The following is a 22,194-nucleotide window of genomic DNA, read 5'->3' on the forward strand; positions in this document are numbered from 1 at the left end:
GACTGGATAATTACATGGTAGATACTTTTAGCTTTATAATAATTTGACCACTGATTCTTGGAAGGTTTTTTTAAGTCTGTAGTATAGGTATAGAATAAAACTGAAAATTATCTATTATATGAATTGCTGGTCATAGCTAGTGGTAATTTTAGCTCACCCTAAGAATTTGCGATTGAAATTTCTTTCTCATTGAAGTAGAAAATTTTGTTTTCCTTGCCAATAATTCTTTATTAGAAAATGAACCTCATTCTTTTCATTTAATAAAAATTAGTACTTCAAGGCCGGGCATCGTGGCTCATGCCTGTAATCCCAGCACTTGGGGAGGCTGAGGTAGGTGGATCACTTGAGGTCAGGCATTCGAGACCAGCCTGGTCAATATGATGAAATCCCATCTCTACTAAAAGTACAAAAATTAGCTGGGTGTGGTGGCACACGCTTGTAGACCCAGTTACTTGGGAGGCTGAGGCAGGAGAATCGCTTGAACCCGGGAGGCAGAGGTTGTAGTGAGCTGAGATGGCACCACTGCCCTCCAACCTGGGCGACAGGGCAAGACTCTGTCTCAAAAAAAAGAAAAAAAGAAAAAAAAATTAGTACTTCAGATTGTTTTTAATTACATTTAATGTTTAATAGTTTGTCTTTTTCAATAATTCTTTTTTGCTATTTCTTATAAAAATATGTGCTTGATTTTTTAAAAATTATTGCTAAAAGTTAAAAAACATTTTATTCAAGGTATTGCATTTAATCGGAATGGCACTACAAGAAGAAAAACAACATTTAGAGAATGTCACGGAAGAGCATGTAGTAACATTTGCCTTCACTCAGAAGATATCAAGTATGTACATATGCTTTTTACTAAACTAACTCAAACTGCCACTTAATAACCTCTTATTTAATCATATAGATTCTAAAAGGGTAATATTTAATCCAAACATATGAGGCTATATGTACTCATCTGTGTAGTAAACGTCCTGTATTAAACCCTGATGTATTTTTATAAAAATACCTAGGGCTAAATTCAAAATTAGAGTCAGCGTGGTTGATGTAAGATTTTACAGTATTAAAAGAAAAATTATAGGAGATTAGATTGTCATTTCATATAAAGAAATGTGACTTTTGAACAGAAGGCCAGGGAGTTTTTCTAGCTTTTTATTTTAGAAATTTCAAACGTATAGACAAGTCAAAAGAATTGTGCAGTAAACATCCATATACCTACTACCTAGATTCAATAGTTTGCTATATTTGCTTTTATATTTACATACTTTCTTGAACCATTTGTTATAGGCATAATATTTCACATCTCAAAGACAAACTTTTTATTTATTAATTTTCAGAATCAGCCATTGGTCTGATAGTTCCCTGCAATTGTGGCAACTTTGAATGTTTTTTGTTCAGAGTTTTTAAAAATAGTATTCATGGATTTTTATTCAATGTTTCATAGTCACTTATAATTATTGCTTTTGATTCTCAAATTATGGCCATTTTGGTCAGTGGGAGTTTATTTAGTCAGCTTCTGTCTCTGTTTCACTCAGCCCCATTAGTGTTTGAATACCACCTCACTTTCTGGCCCAAAAGATGCCCAAGCTCATCTTGTACTTTCCCTGCCTCAGACCTGTAGTCAGCCATTCACTGAGGTGTTTTTAAATGAATTTATGGTGCTATGATGATAGGAGTTGATAAATGCTTTGATTGAAAAGGATTATTTCTGTAACTGTGTTCAGTGCCATTTCTTCCTAAACGATAACTGTGAGAGTTGCGTTGCCAGGGGACAGGGAGGAAGTAATTCTGTCTGCTGCTGCATCTCTAGTTTTCCTTTTTGCCCTCATCCAAATAAATGAGAGAAAGAGGAGGAGCCACCTTTCCCCACTGAAGACTATTCTTGGATGCCAGTTTTTACCTATTCTTTTTCTCTACCATATTGTTTTTATGGATTAATACAGTGTTTTTTGCTTTCTTTGTTTCTCATGCGTTTATTTTAGAATAACCACACAAAATATTCCCTAATTTCTTTTCTTGTCTTTTTTTTCAAGTAAGAATAATGTTAAGGGAAAATTATGATTATTTAATAAAAAGGAAAGAGAAAGTAAGAGAGAACCTAATATCTTTTTTTTTTTTTGAGACAGAGTATCACTCCGCTGCTCAGGCTGGAGTGCAGTGGTGAGATCTCAGCTCACTGCAACCTCCACCTCCTGGGTTCAAGTGATCCTCCTGCTTCAGCCTCCTTCTGTTGCCCAGGCTAGAGTGCAATGGCACAATCTCGGCTCACTGCAACTTCTGCCTACCGGGTTCAAGCGATTCTTATACCTCAGCCTCTTGAGTAGCTGGGATTACAGGCACGAGCCACCACACCCAGCTAATTTTTGTATTTTTAATAGAATCAGGGTTTCACCATGTTGGTCAGGCTGGTCTCGAACTCCTGACCTCATGAGCCTCCCTTCTCGGCCTCCCAAAGTGTTGGAATTACAGGCATGAACCACCATGCCCAGCTGATACTTCCTAATTTCATTCACTCATCACTATAACATATTAGGTTCTTTGCCAGACATAGTGGAAAAGGCTAGGAGGCTGAAGCAGGAGGATCACTTGAACCCAGGAGGTGGAGGTTGCAGTGAGCTGAGATCTCACCACTGCACTCCAGCCTGAGCGGCAGAGTGATACTCTGTCTCAAAAAAAAAAAAAAAAAAGATACTAGGTTCTCTCTTACTTTCTCTTTCCGTTTTATTAAATAATCATCATTTTCCCTCAACATTATTCTTGTCATTAAACATTTTACATAATTAAGATAAACAATTTATTTGCAAAGAAACCTCTCTTATCTAGAGCCACATCCCTAATGCACACCATGGAATTTTAGATTTAACAGAATATTAAAGATCACATAGTTCAATCTCTTCCCCTCTTAGGAAAAAGGAACATTTTTCCAGAATGGCAGCACCAAAATCAAGAAAATCAATAATTGTACATTCCTGGCTGCAGACTAATAGAAAATATGGACTCGACTCTTTTATTCAAATAAACAGTTAATTCCTAGGGGAAGAAATTCATTTTATTCTGAATGTGGTTTTTATTAAAGGCAATGGTCAGAGCAAATAGATATATTTGTACATATGTACCTCTTAGTGCTAATTTTCTTAGACCTGTAAAATCTCAGATACACCAATTATTTTTGGCTGAATTTGTATGTAACTTTGCTAAAGGGATGTTAAAATAATCATTTGCTATAAAAAGTCACTTTTGAATGCTTAACTAATTTGAGTTGTTAGCAACTTGTTTGTAAAGGACAAATATGTCACATTCTCAAGGAGTATTGAAAATCTCTATTTCAATAGAGCCATAATCAAATTATGGGCAATAGGTATTCTAAGCAACTGCATTTGTGTTACTGTGCATAGAATAAGTACTATGAAGTGTTAGCTGTTGTTATTGTGCCTTTTATTTTTCTGCCATAGAACCTGGCGAAGCGCCAAAAAACTCTCCTAGCATACTAGCTATGCTGGAAACACTACAAAATGCTCCCTACCTAGAAATCCACAAAGACATGATTCGGTGGATATTAAAGGTAAAATTTCCTACATTGACTGCTTTTTGTAAGAAATATTAAATATTTCTTATGTGTACATTGCGGTAATGTTTCGTACAGGATACTGATACTTTTATTTTTTTTGTAGACTTTTAATGCTATTAAAAAGATGAGGGAGAGTTCACCTACCAGTCCCATGACAGAGACAGAAGGAACCATAATGGAAGAGGTATAAAAAGTAAAGTGTGATAATACTAAAAAATTATAGCAAGTTCAGTGTGAACAAGTTAAATGTATCTGCAGGAACTTGGCAGTTGATGTTACTCTGACAACATTTAAATTCCAAGAAATGTGCCACTATTTATCTCTATTTGTTGTAGCTATTTTTTGTCTGCTTTTTTTCTTTAAAACTTGTTAGGTCAATTTGTCTTTTCTCTTGTTTAAATAAGTGAGATTACAGAATAGTTTTTAAATTGGTATGTACAATAAAAATATTTCTGCTTTGGGGAAAAAAAAGTGCATTTTAGCATCTCATGGACTAATTGAATGGAGCATAATTTCAGAGTTCAAGAGACAAAGACAAAGCTGAGAGGAAGAGAAAAGCCGAGATCGCCAGATTGCGCAGAGAAAAGATCATGGCTCAGATGTCTGAAATGCAGCGGCATTTCATTGATGAAAACAAAGAACTCTTTCAGCAGACATTAGAACTGGATGCCTCAACCTCTGCTGTTCTTGATAACAGGTAAAAAAAAAAAAAAAAAAAAATTTAATCTCTTGACCAGTTGTTCTCAACTAGGGGCAGTGTTGCTTTTTTTCCTTGTAATACTTTTTCCTTGTAATACTTTTAATCCTAAAGTAATTTAGTAAAATTCATAGGTAAATTTTGTGACCTCCATTTAGAAGATTTAGTCTTAGAAATCTCTGGGTATAGATATGGTAATTCCTGTGTACACCTAGTTGGTATTTTCTGCAGAAGACCTTGGACATTCGTGAAAGAATGAGTACACTATACTCAGCTACCTAGAGTGTTTGGCATCTGTGTTGCATATTAGATTACTGTGAGGATTAAAAGAGATGGTTTTGATACATACCAAAGACTTGACAATCCAAGTTATCAAAACCATGTGTTAAATATGTACATACCTGTGGTCTGCTATTTTATGATTCTATAGAAAGCTTTTAGACTCCTTAATTATATTAATAACCTTTGTATTGCAGCCCTGTGGTTTCAGATATGACACTTACAGCACTGGGTCCCACACAAACTCAGGTTCCTGAACAAAGACAATTTGTTACATGTATATTGTGTCAAGAGGAACAAGAAGTTAAAGTGGAAAGCAGGGCGATGGTCTTGGCAGCATTTGTTCAGAGATCAACTGTATTATCAAAAAACAGAAGTAAATTCATTCAAGATCCAGGTAAGTCATAGCTAGATCCTCATCTTCCCTATTAATAACAACAGCCAGATAATGTGGTTGATGATACATTGAGATTTTTAAAATCTGAGAATAACTCCATAGAATTGGGCCATGTCTTTAGCAAGTAACTTTGGCAGGAATTCCCCACTTGGCAGATGTGGAACCACTCCAGAAAGTTATACCTGAATCACATAGCTGATAAATAGCAGGGATTCAAAGAAAAGCTTTTCTTTGTGATGTAACATTGCATACTTTGGCCTTTAACAGTCTCCCATCCTTCTACACACTTATAAAGTCCCGGTAATTTGTTGACACATTGAAATAATAATTATTTTGTCTTATTGATAGAGCCAGAGTAGAATCTCCTGAGAAAAGTGATGGAGAGTTAGCTATGTAAGAGGCAACCCTTGAGCCAAATTCTGACTTAGAATAGTAATACCACCACAGATTGTGTATCTGTGTATCAAAGCAGGTTCTTGAGATACAGTTAACCGTGTCGGATAGTTGAGGGCTCTCTTTCAGCAACTGAGGGAGTAAAGCAGGGAGATCCAGACTGCACATGATTGTGTCCACCAAAGACACATTTATTTCTCTGCTTGTAGGTTGTGCTCTGTATGCATATGTTTCAGCAATACCTAGTAAACTTCTTGAAAGTAGGAACTGTGTCTTGGGAATTCCCAGAGCACTTCTTTAGCCAGTGCCTTTCACATTGCAGAGTGAAAGGAGGCTTGAGAGCACACTTGTAGAATTGCCTTCCCTGTATTAGGAAAGTCTTCACAACCTACTTATGAAAGATTAGTCTGCTTCATCTTTAAAATGGTCATTTGGGCTGGATGTGGTGGCTCACACCTGTAATCCCAGCACTTTGGGAGGTCGAGGCAAGTGGATCACCTAAGGTTAGAAGTTCGAGACCAGCCTGGCCAACATGGCGAAACCCTGTCTCTACTAAAAGTACAAAAAAAGATTAGCCGAGTGTGGTGGCGTGCGCCTGTAATAAAGGTGCACTTGAGAGTGCAGGCGCACTTGAGAGGCTGAGGCACGAGAATTGCTTGAACCAGGAGACAGGTTGCAGTGAGCCGGGATCACACCACTGCCCTCCAGCCTGGGCAACAGAGCAAGACCCTGTCTTTTTTTTTTTTTTTTTTTTTTTTAAAAAAAAAGGTTATTTGAACTACATGCTTTATAAATTTCATTCCAGGCCAAAAACAAAGTTGCTAATTTTATTTAATTTGTTACTTCCTGAAGAAAAAACATTAGCTGGCTATAAGTGGATTTTCTAAATGCTTTCACAATATATATCATAAAAGATTTTCTTAATGCTTTGACATTTGCACCATTCTAGTGTTAAAGTAAATTTAAACTATTAAAGCAAATAGAAGTAATTCTTCCTAGAGTGTTAGGAAATTTCTAAGATTATACTAATTTATATAAAGAATTCAAAGCATTCCGAAAGAAGCCAGACATCCATTCTGTTCTTCTTGATTTTTCATCCCCTTTGAATATAAAAATTAGCACCAGGACAGAAGACTCAATTATTTTTTTTTTTCCTCCATCTGATCTGGCATGTGCTTATATTTTTTGTTGTCACTTTGGCTCTGATAACGATTATTCTCTGTGTGAGTGTCGTTAGGCAGTCTGTCCTCTAGGGAGCGCTTCATTACTGCCAAAACATTTTTTATTAGAGATCATTGTAACCCAGCTGCCCTGAACGTACATAAGGCAGCCCCATGAAGAGAGTATCTCTTTTACCTTAAGCTCAGGATATGATGGAAGGAATTGGAATATCTCAGTGCCCTGAAAGCGTGAAATGTTCTAAAGATTGGATATACTTAAATTCACAATTCAAATTTCAGTTTACAATTTGAGACTGTTTAATTAATTTCCTGTGGATTGTGAAAATTAGAATCCTGCTTTCTAAATAATCCAAGGGCTTGCATAAATTATTGGTATCTCAGATAAAAAGAAATAAATTAGCATTTCATTTCAAATTTACAAGTCTATCAAAGATTTTACAATTTAAAGTTACACATTTGTTATAGGAAAAGTAAATTCTTTGCTTTTTGTTTTTGTTTTGTTTTGTAATGCAGAAAAATATGATCCATTATTCATGCACCCTGACTTGTCTTGTGGAACACACACTAGTAGCTGTGGGCACATTATGCATGCCCATTGTTGGCAAAGGTAATTTATATTCTTAATATTTGTCAAGCGAAGTTTATCTAAGGGCTCAACATTTTTAAAATAGAGGAAATTTTATTCTAGAAACGGGGAAAGAACTAAAAATGTTGAAGAAAAAAATTCCATATCATTGCTTAACAAATAACAAAAGTTACTTGCCTTGTCATAGATGTAAAGTATGTCAGATATATTTTTTAATTTAGCTTTATATCCAAGTCTTTTGTTTATCTTCCAAAGAAGGAAGTGGATCTATCTGTGTCAGTCTGTGGATGAAGAAAAGGGTTTTTACAGTAGGATAAACACTAGAAGGGTAATGTTGTCTTTCTTTGGGTCCAGAGTGGACAACTCTTGATTCCAAAGATGTTAGTACTTGCTTTGTTACTTCCCAAAATTATAATGGCTCCCTGTGATAAGATGACATAGTCCTAAATTTATTCTACCTTAGGGTTTTCTATGCTTCTGCAAAACCAACAAATCAATACTACTATTACTCTAGAACTGTGCTTACCCAGTTATGAACTACCTCTAACATGTAGCCACCACGCTTGCCTGTAGTCCCAGCTACATGGGAGGTTGAGACGGGAATCGCTTGAACATGGGAGGCAGAGGTTGCAATGAACCAGTATCGTGCCACTGCATTCCAGCCTGGGTGACAGAGCAAGACGCCATCTCAAAAATAAAACAAACAAAAAAACCTCCAGCCTTGGGGAAGTGGCTAGAGAACAATGGCACCAAGAAATATTTGTTGCTGCTTTGTGAATGCTTTTTTACATGGCATTCTTTTTTTTTTTTTTTTTCCTGTTTTAGAACTTTTAATCCATTTTGATTTTTAAAATCACTCAAAAATCATGTTTAAAATAATTTAGTTTAAAATCACTCAAAAATCGTGTTAAAAATAATGGTGTTAAAACATTTTCATTTTTGAACTATTTGTGGAAACAACTTATTTAAAATGTTGAAGCTTGTGGCTGTCATTTATATAAATTACCATTGTTTTGATACCTCATGTTCTCTAATTGTAAAGGTATTTTGATTCCGTTCAAGCTAAAGAACAGCGAAGGCAACAGAGATTACGCTTACATACAAGCTATGATGTAGAAAACGGAGAATTCCTTTGCCCCCTTTGTGAATGCTTGAGTAATACTGTTATTCCTCTGCTGCTTCCTCCGAGAAATATTTTTAACAAGTAAGTTTTGGCTTATGACAACTTATAACAGAGCAATAGCTTGCTTTGAAGATATTGAAATAATAAATCAGGGAGGAAAACCTAGTCTAGGCAATTGCATAGAGTTTTCCAGATACTTTTCAAATTTTAGTTATTTCTTCTAGAAGACCTGCAGAATATGATTCTAGTTTTTAGAGAGGAACAGGCCAAAAATTAACAGTTTCTAAGCTATAAAATTCCTGTGTATTCATGAAAACCAAGTATCTGGTTTATTTCTAGAGACCCTACTTTGAATATCTCCCATACACTTTTCAAGAGATGCTCAGTAAGGGGAGATGGAACAGCTCAAACTGACTTTATAGGACAGTCTAAAATTTGAATAAAACTCTTTGCAATTTGCTGGCCATTCCTACTTACAAGAACCAGGCAAAAAGTGAAAATCTTCTGGTATATTTTAAATGGAAAATCTCAGCTGGGCGTTGTGGCTCACATCTATCATCCTAGCACTTTGGGAGGCCAAGGTGGGAGGATCATTTGAGCCCAGGAGTTCAAGACCAGCCTGGGCAACATAGTCTCTACAAAAAGTAAAAAGTTAGCTGGATGTAGTGGCATATGCCTATAGTCCCAGCTACTTGGGAGACTCAGGTGGGAGGCTCAGTTGGGTCAATGCTGCAGTGAGCTTTGATTATGCCATTGCACTTCAGCCTCAGTAACAGAGCAAGACCCTATGTCAAAAATAAAGTAAGTGCTTGCTTCAGCAGCACGTGTACTAAAATTGGAATGACACAGAGAAGATCAGCATGGCTCTTTCACAAGGATGACACGCAAATTCGCGAAGTGTTCCATATTTTTAGCTCTTTTAGAATTTGCCTAGCAAACTAAAAAAAGAAAATAGAAAATTTCTTTAACTTCATAATTTTTTGGATGCTTTTAGTTAGGAATTAGTAGTATGGGACACAGTCATTTCAAATATGGATTTGATAATATCTGCTATGCAAATCTGAATTTCATTTCTCAATGTGGAATTATGCTATCTACCTTGCATGCACAAATATTAAGTTACGTGAATATAAATGATCCATTTCTGTGTTGTTACTTGGATTCAGTTCAAAACAAAGTCAGTTTTTTCTTGTCAGTTTTAGGAGTTAAACATTGTGGTGTCTTAGTCTATGCTACCACAAAATGTTCTTAAAATATTAGTAGATTTGAGTGTAAGCTCATGCTTTTTAATTATAAAAGAATATCATGGTACTGACTTACCTGCATTTGAACTGATAAAGAAATTGATTATTGTTAGATTGAGGTTAACTGTGTATAAGAAGAAATCACCCTTGTTGGATTTCACCTGCCACTTTATTGGTCCACTTTTTGATTTTTGCCCATGAGATTCTATTATGGTTTAGTCGTATTTGAATACAGTCATAAAAAGAACACAGGCTCTGGAATCTGACAGAGCCAAGTTTGAATGCTAGCTTTGTCCCTTATTTGGCCTTAGTCAAGTTACATAGCTCTAAACCTCAGGTTCCTCATCTGTAAAATGGGGACAATAATACAACCTATTGCAAAATATAGGAATACAACCTAAACAAATAATACAGGAATACAACCTGTGCAAAAAATAATACAACCTAAAACAAAATGTAGGGATATTTTGAGGGTTAAATCTAATACCATAGGATAGTTGCAGTAAAATGACTTACTGACTGCCTGTAATATAATAAGCACATGGTAGATATTAATAGTGATGGCGATTGTGATACTTAAGAAATTTTAGCAAATTCCAGTACTGAAGAGTGAGATTTTTAATACAGTGTTATTACCATCATAATGACAAATAATATATTCATTTCCACTGGCCAATATCCTGAATTTTTTTTTAGGCAACAAATTTTCCCTTATCCTTTTTGTTTTTAATATTTGGAGTGTGTCTAAAATATGCCTTTGATCATTTAAGGAGTCTTTTGTATCTTAAGGAACAATAATAAAACACTAAATACTTTCTATAATCTTTTCTAGCAGGTTAAATTTTTCAGACCAACCAAATCTGACTCAGTGGATTAGAACAATATCTCAGCAAATAAAAGCATTACAGTTTCTTAGGAAAGAAGAAAGTACTCCTAGTAAGTTCTGGTAACCTGTTTTCATTTTTCCCTAAAGTCCGAGGTCATCAGAAAATGTTTTTCCAGAAGAAATTGTTTAAAAGTAAAACCTCCCAGTTAAAATTTGACTCATTCTAATTGTCCTTGTCTTAATAAACAAAACTTGACTTCACTGCATTACTCCTTATTCCTTAAACACACAAGTTCATGTGAAGTTTATAATAAACACTTCTCACTTATTCCCCCATTTTATTGAAGAGCTTCTGGAGGTGGGGGAGATGTAACTGAGTGTTGCAGAGCTAGCTTTAGTTCTTGGTGGGCTAACTCACCTTACTGTTGGCATTCCCAAAGGCTTCCCAAGTTTCATATACCATGCACTGCACTTATGACCTTGTGGGAACGTAATATGAACAGGATCTATATCACTCGTTTTCATAGAAACAGAATAGGTACTCATGTTTTTGTTTTAGTGGCTGCACTATGAGGAAAAGCATAGATAACTGAAGAAAGGGCCTTGGTCAACTAGAGCAATAGTGTTTTCATGTTTCATATGGTTGTTATGCCAATTTTTATTAGAGAATTTTTTTCCTATTGTTTTTAATTTCTTTAACTATATGACCATACTTTATAGGAATATTGTCATCTGTTGAATAATAGTACAAAAATGCCTGTTTCTATAGATAATGCCTCTTCAAAGAATTCAGAAAATATGAATGAATTACAGCTCCCTGAAGGGTTCAGGCCTGATTTTCATCCTAAGTGAGTATATTATTTTATTCCTTTTCAGTCTGACCCATCTGAAATAAATGATTAAGTCAGCGGTTAGGAGGAATGTGATTTGGCAAGCAAGGGAGCAAACTGTTATAGTGATCTTTAGTGCTAACGTTTAAGCACAGGCTGAGACAGGAGGATAGTGTGAGCCAGGAGGTGGCGGCTGCAGTGAACCTTCACTGTGCCACTGCACTCCAGTCTGGGTGACAGAGTGTGACCTTGTCTCAAAAACAACAGCAAAAAAAGCATTGCATGATGGTATCTATTGCTGTACATTGAAAAAAATCTCAGAGCCACGTGGCGTGTTTAACTCTCACCTCTTTCTCCCAGTCGGCATTGCTGACCTCCCCCCACCCACCACACCCCTTTCTTTACCTGACTCTCCTTGACAGCATCTAATCAGTACCACAGCTTATTAACTGTACAACTTTGGACAAACTGCTTGACTCTCTGTACCTCAATTCCCTCATCTGTTAAGTTAGGATAATTCATAGGTGTTATTAGAATAAAGTGATATAATGTACATAAAGCTACCCGGAAGCTGTGCCTGGCAGGTACTAAGTAATTCAATAAATACAGACCTATAAGACTTGAATAGAAAAAGCATCAGGCCGGGTATGGTGGCTCACGCCTATAATCCCAGCACTTTGGGAGGCCAAGGCTCCCAAAGATCACTTGATCAGGAATTCAAGACCGGCCTAGCCAACACGGTGAAACCCTGTCTCTACTAAAAATATAAAAATTGAGGCCGGGCCCGGTGGCTCACGCTTGTAATCCCAGCACTTTGGGAGGCCGAGGCGGGTGGATCACGAGGTCAAGAGACCAAGACCATCCTGGTCAACATGGTGAAACCCCGTCTCTACTAAAACTACGAAAAATTAGCTGGGCATGGTGGCGCGTGCCTGTAATCCCAGCTACTCAGGAGGCTGAGGCAGGAGAATTGCCTGAACCCAGGAGGCGGAGGTTGCGGTGAGCCGAGATCGCGCCATTGCACTCCAGTCTGGGTAACAGGAGCGAAACTCCGTCTCAAAAAAAAAAAAAAAAAAAAAAAATACAAAAATTAGCTGGGCGTGGTGGTGCACACTTGTAATCTCAGCTACTTGGGAGGCTGAGGCAGGAGAATCAGTTGAACTTGGAAGGCGGGGATTGCAATGAGCCAAGATCGCACCAATCAGTACACTCCAGTCTGGGCGACAGACAGAGATTCCATCTCAAAAAAAAAGAAAAGAAAGAAAAAACTTCAGTTTTCTGTCTGCCCAGTCCCCCAGTCCTCTTGCTGTGTTCGTCACTTCTAGTGTTTACTTCCATATCTCTAATGGACAGTATTTTCACTGTTGACTGGTAAATTATTTCAGTTTTTGGTTAAATCTAGTTGTCAATTTTACTTTACAATAACTGTGTTTCTGCTAATACAAGTTGCATATTAGAATTATATTTCCTTTCTTATACAGTTTGTCTTTTTTATAATTAAAAATTGCCTTGTCTTTTTCATGTACTTTTTTTCTGTATATGTATTTTTTGTTTTTTTCTGAATGGTACAGTAGATCTCTCCAGTGCCTAACAATTTTTCTTTTTCTCTTTTTTTTTTTTTTTCCTCGTTTTTGAGAGAGAGTGTCACTCTGTCACCCAGGCTGGAGTGCAGTGGCATGATCTCAGCTCACTGCAACCTCCCCTCCCAGGTTCAAACAGTTCTCCTGCCTCAGCCTCCCAAGTAGCTGGGACTACAGGCATGCACTACCACGCCTGACTAATTTTTGTATTTTTAGTTGAGATAGGGTTTCTCCATTGTTGCTCAGGCTGGTCTCAGGTCATCCACCCATCTCGGCCGCCCAGGGTGCTGGGATTACAGGAGTGAGCCACCATACCTGGCTTCCTGACAGCTTTTCTAAGTGCTCAGACATGTCAGATGATCCCTCCTTCCCTACACAGCCTCTGTTATCTTGCAGTCAAGATAGGAGACAGCTATCACTTCTCTTGACCCTGCTCCTCTTATTTTCTGGATTGAGTGTCTTCCTCTTTCTTAAATACTTGCTCTTTTTGCAGATTCCTAAGAAAAGATACCTGGATGGTATATTTTCATGTTTGAAAATATGTTCATTTTATTCATATGCTCAATTGATAATATGGGTATAGAATTATAGGTTAGAAGTAACTTTTCATCTAGATTTTGAAGCTATTATTTTACTAAATTCTATATCCATTGAGAAATTAATGCCATTCTAATTCCTGTTTCTTTGTAACTATTTTTGGCTTTTGGTTTTGTTTTTTTGAGATGGAGTCTCGCTCCGTCACCCAGGCTGGAGTGCAGTGGCAAGATTTTTGGCTCACTGCAACCTCCACCTCCCCAGGTTCAAGCGATTCTCCTGCCTCAGGCTCCTCAGTAGCTGGGACTACATGTGTGGGCCACCATGCGCAGCTAATTTTTTGTATTTTTAATAAAGACTTGGCTTCACCATGTTAGCCAGGATGGTCTCAATCTCCTAACCTCGTGATCTGCCCACCTCAGCCTCCCAAAATGCTGGGATTACAGGTGTGAGCAACCTCACCCGACTCTGTTTTTGTTTTTTTGAGACAGGTTCTCACTCTGTCACCCAGGATAGAGTGCAGTGGTGCGATCTCAGTTCACTGCAACCTCTGCTTCCTGGGTTCAAGCAATTCTTCTGTCTCACCCTCCCAAGTAGCTGGGATTACAGGCATGAACCACCACACCTGGCTAATTTTTGTATTTTTATTAGAGACGGGGTTTCACACCATGTTGGCCAGGCTGGTTTCGAACTTCTGGCCTCAGATGATCCACCCACCTTGGCCTCCTAAAGTGCTGTGATTACAGGCATCAGCCACCACACCCAGGCACTTTTTTACAATTTTTTTAGATATAAGTTCTCTCTACGTTGTCCAGGCTGGCCTTGAACTTCTGGGCTGAAGTGATCCTCCCGTCTCAGCCTCCCGAGTAGTTGGGATTACAGGCGTGAGCCACCATGCCTGGTTCCTTTGTACCTCTATTACTACATTTTTTTTTTTTGAGACAGAGTCTCGCTCTTGTCACCCAGAATGAAGTGACAGGGTCGTGTAGTGGCACGATCTCAGGTCACTGCAACCTCCGCCACCCAGTTTCAAGGGATTCTCGTACCTCAGCTTCCCAAGTAGGTGGGACTACAAACATGCACCACCATGCCCCACTAATTTTTTGTATTTTTAGTAGAGACAGGGTTTCACCATGTTTGCCAGGCTGTTCTCGAACTCCCAACCTCAAATGATCCACCCACCTTGGCCTCCCAAAGTGCTAGGATTGCATGCATGAGCCACTGCACCCAGGCTAATAACTCTGTTACTTCTGAAAACTGTTAAGATATTCTCTTTATCTCTTCAGTGTTTTGAAATTTTCTGTGATATTTCTTGGTATATGAATCTTTTTTTATTTATTTTGCTAGGCTTTCAATAAACCTTTTGAATCTGAACATTCATATCCTTCATTTCTGAGAATTTTTTATGTTGTTTCTTAAATAATTTTCTCCTGGATTTTGTTTTTTGAGGTCGTTGTATTAGCTCACTGTTGCCCCTATTGAACTGATACCCTAATTTGCTTATAAGTTTTTTACTTTCTACATTGTCTGTTTCCCCTGAGTTCTGTTTCTCTGCTTCTTTATTTTGGTGTATCTCTTTGATGCTTTCCTTAAATGTTTATTGGTCCTTGGATAACTTAAGCCAATGAGCATAAGAGTACCTGGTGGACAGATTGGAGCTTGCTGACTTGCAAGCCTCACAGTAAAGATGATCAGGACACCTCCAGTCTTTTACTTGGTGACCCCCATATGTCAGTGTATAAAAACAACTTTCCCCTGAGGATTGTTCACTGGAAAAACTAATCTCTGTGGCAGAGGGTGTACACTGCTGATGTTCTCAGGATGGGAAACAGGGTCAAGGATCTCACTGTTTAGTCTGTAGACCTTTGCCCAGCACCCTGTTTTCAGCCTGTGCCTCACCCCTGCTAAATCAAAAAGCCTAACTCCTCTTGGGCAGGGGCAGTTGCGTATCTGTAATCATTCTGCGTACAGTTACCACTAGATACATGTGAAGGGGTTCAATTTCAATATAGCAAAGAACTGTTAAGAAACTGAACCATTTGATTGATATGTGCACATTGTTCTGAGCTAATTTTACACGTTTACTTCAGGAACCCTTATTCTGAGAGCATAAAAGAAATGCTAACGACATTTGGAACTGCTACATACAAGGTGGGACTAAAGGTTCATCCCAATGAAGAGGATCCTCGTGTGCCCATAATGTGTTGGGGTAGCTGTGCATACACCATCCAAAGCATAGGTAAGAGATTTACAGCTGTTCCTCTGTAAGTCAGAAGCATTCGTTGATATGAATTATGTGTAGAATCATGTTTTTAAATGAAATGTTTAATGTGGGCAACAATATGAAGAAATAATAAGACTGAGAAGCAAGAAATGTAGTGTACTGACAAAATACTAGTTTGATAGTTCATAAATTAACCACAGCAACAGAGAACTCTTGGTGGTGGTTATAGCTTCTTGTCAGTTGCAGAAATGTACTGTTCATTTTTACTCTGTAACCAAGCTTAATTCTTGTGAAATGACTTTGAAGATTCTGAAACCTGACAATATTGTACTGTCTGTAGAATTGCTTTTTTTAACCTTTTAAAAAAATTATATTAAAATGTACATAACATAAAATTTACCATTTTAACCATCTTTAATTCATAGAAAGAATTCTGAGTGATGAAGATAAACCATTGTTTGGTCCTTTACCTTGCAGACTGGTAAGTTCTCAGTTTATTCAATTCATGAAAGGGTGGAATGGAAGTTAGGTGGTTCTGCTTCTTTTAATCTCATGGACCTGCAGTAGTTACTTACTGCATTCACTTCTGTCATAGTAAAAACCCATTTTCTGTAAGGATATTAAAGAAGTAACGTTTGTGGTTTAGTTTTTCTTTCAAGTAAACTTCACGAGGCCAGGTGCAGTGGCTCATACTTGTAATCCCAGTACTTGGGAGGCCAAGGCAGGTCACAAGATTAAGAGATCAGACCATCCTGACCAACATGGTAAAACCCTCTCTCTACTAAAAATATACAAAAATTAGCTGGGCATAGTGGTGCTCCTATAGTCTTAGCTACTTGGGAGACTGAGGCAGGAGAATCGCATGAACCCGGGAGGCGGAGGTTGCAGTGAGCCGAGACCGCACCACTGTGCTCCAGCCTGGCAACAGAGCAAGACTGTGTCTCAAAAAAAATTTTTTTAATTAATAAATAAACTTCAGGAAATAACTATACCTCTCTTTTCATTCAGAGCTCTTGGTGAAGTACTTGAAAATATGGAAAACTAAAACTAGAGTGCATAGTCTTGAGTTTTTAACACTATAAATGGAAATATAAAACAACACACATTTAACCATCTTTTAAAAGCAACATGTATAAATAAGTGCAAATTAATGTCAAACTGAGCACATTTAATGCAGAGGAAAACAAAGGAGTATACAGTCAAAGCTTGCTGCTTTTCACTTTGTAGCTAGTATCTGCTAATGTCATAAACTTCCTGCTGTTTAAGCTTTCAATCATAAAAGTGCTTTTGAGGCCATAGTGGCTCACACCTGTAAATCCCAGCACTTTGGGAGGTCAAGGAAGAAAGACGGCTTGAGCCCAGGAGTTCAAGACCATCTTGGGCAACATAATGAGACTCCACCTCTACAAAAAAAATTTTTTAATTAGCCAGCTATGGTGACATGCAGCTGTAGTCCCAGGCACTCAGGAGGCTGAGGTGGGACACTCACTTGAGCCCAGAAAGTCGAGGCTACAGTGAGCTATGGTCACATCACAGTACTCCAGCCTGGGTGACAGAGTGAGACCCTGTCTCAAAAAAAACAAAAGTGCCTTTGAGAGCAAAATCATCTCAGTGTATTCATGTAGAATCACCTGGAAGATTTTGGGGGATTGATTGTTTTGTTTTTCCTCAAACAGAAGTTGTGAAAGAGAGAGAGAGAGAGAGTGAGAGAGCGTGTGTGTGTGTGTGTGTTTAATGTCAGGCCCTGACACAGATCAGTTAAATCAGTTTTTGAAGATGGACACTAATATTTTTTAAAAGCTTCTTAGGAGTTAGGATTGAGAACCAGTGATATAAGGACCTAACCAAGAAACAAAAACCGGTGTAGAAAATAGAGTTACATGGGACAACTTATCAACTAGTTTGCTGGCTTTTGTCATTGCACACACCTAGTCTCTGGACCCTTATTTATTTATTTATTTTTAAAGCATCTCAAGGCCTTCTTTATTGTTTTAGGACTATAGCTTCAGTATCAGACGTTCTCAGCTGGAAGTTCTGCATTAAAAATCTCTTTGGAGTTTGTAAAAAATATAGGTATCTGGGCCCCTGTGGACTTGCTGAACTAGAGTATCTAGGGATACGGCCTGATCGCATTTTTCTTTTTTTTTGAAGGAGTCTCTCTCTGTTGCCCAGGCTGGAGTGCAGTGGCGCAATCTCAGCTCACTGCTCACTGCAACCTCTGCCTCCTGGTTCAAAAGATTCTTCTGCCTCAGCCTCCCAAGTAGCTGGATTACAGGCACACACCACCATGCCCAGCTAATTTTTGTATTTTTAGTAGAGACGGGATGTCACCATGTTGGCCAGGCTGGTCTCGAACTCCTGACCTCAGGTGATCCACCCGCCTCAGCCTCCCAAAGTGCTGGGATTACAGGTGTGAGCCACTACACCCAGCCCTGAATTGCATCTTTATAGTGAATCAGCAGAATGGCAATTCATATCAGTCTTGACTATAATATGATCTATGATCAATGTTGACAATGATGTTTTTTGCCACACTAAGAGCTAATATGTCGATTATTGAAAATACAGGCATATAGTATAGAATTTTATCTAGTTTACAAGGCAGTTTTATACATTTCTTGATGTTATATACTTCACACTACTTCGGGATACTCTTGCTGCTACTGCGTCTACTTTTTTCTATTAATATGGTTTTGTGTTAATCATTTTACGTTGATTAACTTTCACATGTTAAACTAATCTTGCATTCTTGAAATAATTTCAACCCGTTTATGTATATTATCCATTTTTATATATCACTATATTTGATTTGTGATATGTTATTTTTTATTTCTCATTTTTTTTTAGAGACAGGGTCTCACTATGTTGCCCAGGCTGGTCTCAAACTTCTAGGCTCAAGGGATCCTCCCACTTAAATCTTCCAAAGTGTTGGAATTACAGGCATGAGCTACTCCACACAGCCGTGTGATGTTTTGTCTAAGATTTTACACCTATGCATATAAGAGAGATTGGCCTGGTTTTTTTTTCTTGTAAGATTTTGGCATCAGAGTTATGCTGGCCTTATAAAATGCAGTCTAGGCAGGGCGCAGTGGCTCATGCCTGTAACCCCGGCACTTTGGGAGGCCAAGGTGGGCAGATCAGTTGGGAGGCTGAGGCAGGAGAATCACTTGAACCGAGGAGGTGGAGGTTGCTGTGAACTGAGATCGCACCATTGTACTCCAGCCTGCACAACAAGAGCGAAACTCTGTCTCAGAAAAAAAAAAATAATAATAATAATAAAATGCAGTCTATTATTTAAATTTTTTAATTTAATTTTTTAAAGTGTATAACTATTAGGGTGAACAACTTCTGTTTTCCCGACTCCACTGTTAAAACTTATGAATAACTCCATGCACTCCTGTATCAGAGGATAAGGGATCCTATTACCCTTTCTTCTATGTGGTTTGGAAGAATGCGCATCTGTGGAATCCATCTCTTCCTCATCAGTGTCCTCTCTTCTTTTTCTCCATGCACTTCCTCTGTGGACGAGTGTGCTTAGTTATCCTCTTATTCTTGCTCTCAGTGTTGCCTTCCTTCAGTCTAGCACCCTAGCTCTTTGCTTCCTTTCTTTGGCCAAGTTATTTTAAAGCATGTTTTATTTTATTTTACAGATAATCCATGTGGTGAAAAATGTTTAAATACAGATTTTAAAAAAGAAAAAGCAATTTTTAATTTCATTTCATATTTCATATTCTTTGAGAGAGTGTGTGTGTGTTTGTGTGTATGTGTGTGATTTTATACACACCAACAGTTTTTTTTTTTTCTTTTTGGAGACAGAGTCTCGCTCTGTCACCCAGGCTGGACAGCAGTGGCGCAATCTCAGCTCACTGCAACCTCTGCCTCCTGGGTTCAAGCGATTCTCCTGCCTCAGTCTCTCGAGTAGCTGGGATTACAGGTTCACGCCACCACACCTGGCTATTTTGTGTTTTTAGTAGAGACAGAGTTTCACCAACTTGGCCAGGCTGGTCTTGAACTCCTGACCTCAGGTGATCTACCCGCCTCAGCCTCCCAAAGTGCTGGGATTACAGGTGTGAGCCACTGCACCCAGCCTGGATACATTATTTAGCCTGGGCATTCACATTCAGTTGGTCAGCAAAGTCTGTCAAATCCTTTCCGCTCCTTCTACTCATTTGGTTCAGCCCCATTATCATTTCTTGCCTAGATTATTGTAACAGTTTTTACCGAGAATCTCACCCTTCTCTAACACATTATCAGAGGACTTCCTCCAAAAACAACCCTAATCATATTCTTCATACTTCTACAAACTTCTTAACCTATTTCTCCATTATCACCTCCTCCCAGTTCCTGCCCCTGTGGTCCAGACTTGTAGAATCACTTCGAATTCCTCAGTGCTAGTTCCCAAGCCTTGCATATTCAATTTCCTTTGTCTAGAATGCCCTAAGCAGACTGCTACTGAAAGATGCTGTCCAAGCTTTCCTTTCCCGGAGAAAGCCCTCCGAGCATGTACTGTGAGTTAGAGTTCTCTCACGTGTGATGCCTGCCCCCTTCCCCACTTTTTTCCTTTCCCACCCCCAGGGCTTTAAGCTCTTTGAGAGCAGGAGAAGGGAGAATGAGTTTTATTTGAAGATCTTCAGAACCAAGACCTAGTGTATATAGTAGGACCTCAATATTTATTGAACCACACAACATTACAGAAAATTTGGAAAATGAAAAAATAAGCAGGAAGAAAAAGTCATCAACTTATCACATATCCATCTTTTTCTATTAGCATATTCATGCTTGATTACAATTGGTACTCACATGTAGCTTTGTTTCTACCTTATTCTTTAAATCAAGAGTTTTCTTATTATTGCTTTTTAGTCCTCATAACAGTTTTTAATAGCTGCAGGCACCCTCATTTGTGCCCCCATTTTAGTGAATATGTCCAAATATCTTTTTAGGATACTCCAAATATTGGGGAAACTACATTTAGAGAATCTCTTTAGGATACTCTACATTTTAAAGAAGAGTATCCACATTTTAGAATATCTCTGTAGGATAAACATAAGAAATATATGTTTTAGAGTATCTCTTTGGGATAAAAATAAAGAAATACTGCATCCGCATCTTGGCTTGTTTATTTGTTTTTTGAGATAGAGTCTTGCTCTGTTGCCCAGGCTGGAGTACAGTGGCGCGATCTTAGCTTACTGCAACCTCCACCTCCGAGGTTCAAGCAATTCTCCTGCCTCAGCCTCTTGAGTAGCTGGAACTGCAGGCGTGCACCACCATGCCCGGCTAATTTTCTATGTTTAGTAGAGACAGGATTTCTCCATGTTGGCCAGCCTGGTCTCGAACTCCCGACCTCAGGTGACCTGCCCATCTCGGCCTCCCAAAGTGCTGGGATTACAGACGTGAGCCACCACTCCCAGCCTGCATCTTCATCTTGAGAGTGTCCCTTGCTTTCTGTCTGTTGCATATATTCTGTATTCTTTTCTTTTCTAGAGAAAGCCAGCAACATGGTGGCAAAGAGATAGGTTTCATGTATTCAGCATACACTTAGACATTTCCCATTTCATTTATCCTGTGTTAGAGACATGTCATTGAGATGTCATAGATTTGGTTCCATACCATCTAGAGCAGTTTCATTGTGCATCCAGCTGTGCTCTGAACTGGCATTCCTGAAAGACAACTGCTTTATATGTTGGTTTTTTTGTTAATTGTGTTGGTTTCTTTAATTCAGGATGACTGTCTTAGGTCACTGACGAGATTTGCAGCAGCACACTGGACAGTGGCATTGCTTTCAGTGGTGCAAGGACATTTTTGTAAACTTTTTGCATGTGAGTATTAATACATTTAATACTCATGTAATGCATGTTATGGTCATTTCTCATCCTCTGAAATTTTGTTTTTAATGGTTCAGCTTCTCTCAATAATGAATTAAATATTTAGTAGTACTGGTTTTCTTATATGTAAGCTCTAGCTTATAAATTCTTACATATCTTGCAAGAAGATAAATTTAAAGCAGATTATACGCATTTTAACATATGTTGTCATATGAAATATGCTCATGTATTTTTCTTTAAATCTCTAGCATTGGTGCCTAATGACGGCCATGAAGACCTTCCATGCATATTAGATATTGACATGTTTCATTTATTGGTGGGTATTTTGCAGTTTGTTTGAACTTCTCTGTCATATTATGTAACTTTACCTTAGGTTTGGTGAGCAGTGTAGTGGCAGACAGGAAGGAGTTATCCTATGATTTCCTTACCCCTTCTGAGTATAATTCTTTTATGAGAAACCTAAAAAAGAAAACATTTAGGAGCCTCGTTGAGAGACTTGACCTGGTTATCAAGACATCCTCTGTCTCTTATTTTGCTTTGTGACTGAGGTCAGTGTTTTAACCTCTCTGTGCTTTTTAACCTGTAAAGAGATAAAAACACCAGCAACAGGCCAGGTGCAGTGGCTCATGCCTGTAATCCAAACACTTTGCAAGACCAAGGTGGATGGATTACTTGGGGTCAGGAGTTCGAGACCAGCCTGGCCAACGTGGTAAAACCCCATCTCTACTAAAAATACAAAAAATTAGCTGGGCGTGGTGGTGCACACCTGTAATCCCAGCTACTCAGCAGGCTGAGTCAGGAGAATTGCTTGAATCCGGGAGGCGGAGGTTGCAGTGAGCAGAGATTGTGCAACTGCACTCCAGCCTGGACAACAGAGCGAGACTTTGTCTCAAAAAAAAAAAAAAAAAAAAAAAAA

General features: G+C 38.3%; 1 protein-coding gene and 1 non-coding gene across 6 annotated transcripts in view; both read left to right on the top strand.

The window, feature by feature from the left end:
- The window catches only part of UBR2 (ubiquitin protein ligase E3 component n-recognin 2), a 117,257-nt gene that overhangs the window by 80,430 nt on the left and 14,633 nt on the right, over positions 1 to 22,194 (top strand). For 2 of the 5 annotated variants that reach the window (XM_032299421.1, XM_032299420.1), the window contains exons 26-38: positions 730 to 832; positions 3,447 to 3,556; positions 3,666 to 3,746; positions 4,081 to 4,259; positions 4,736 to 4,935; positions 7,023 to 7,116; positions 8,138 to 8,299; positions 10,295 to 10,398; positions 11,058 to 11,136; positions 15,323 to 15,471; positions 15,882 to 15,937; positions 21,176 to 21,272; positions 21,527 to 21,594. In XM_032299421.1, coding sequence (XP_032155312.1) covers positions 730 to 832; positions 3,447 to 3,556; positions 3,666 to 3,746; positions 4,081 to 4,259; positions 4,736 to 4,935; positions 7,023 to 7,116; positions 8,138 to 8,299; positions 10,295 to 10,398; positions 11,058 to 11,136; positions 15,323 to 15,471; positions 15,882 to 15,937; positions 21,176 to 21,272; positions 21,527 to 21,594 — 1,482 coding nt within the window. Of the gene's footprint in view, positions 1 to 729; positions 833 to 3,446; positions 3,557 to 3,665; positions 3,747 to 4,080; positions 4,260 to 4,735; positions 4,936 to 7,022; positions 7,117 to 8,137; positions 8,300 to 10,294; positions 10,399 to 11,057; positions 11,137 to 15,322; positions 15,472 to 15,881; positions 15,938 to 21,175; positions 21,273 to 21,526; positions 21,595 to 22,194 lie in introns of those variants that run through there. The other 3 variants (XM_032299422.1, XM_032299423.1, XM_032299424.1) reach the window with 3 other exon arrangements.
- On the top strand, positions 9,024 to 9,130 carry LOC116565918. Its single transcript, XR_004275657.1, has one exon. It is a non-coding gene; the product is annotated as a U6 spliceosomal RNA (small nuclear RNA).

Source organism: Sapajus apella, unplaced genomic scaffold, assembly GCF_009761245.1.
Source record: "Sapajus apella isolate SASKATOON/1434 unplaced genomic scaffold, GSC_monkey_1.0 scaffold41, whole genome shotgun sequence".
Lineage (NCBI taxonomy): Eukaryota > Metazoa > Chordata > Mammalia > Primates > Cebidae > Sapajus > Sapajus apella.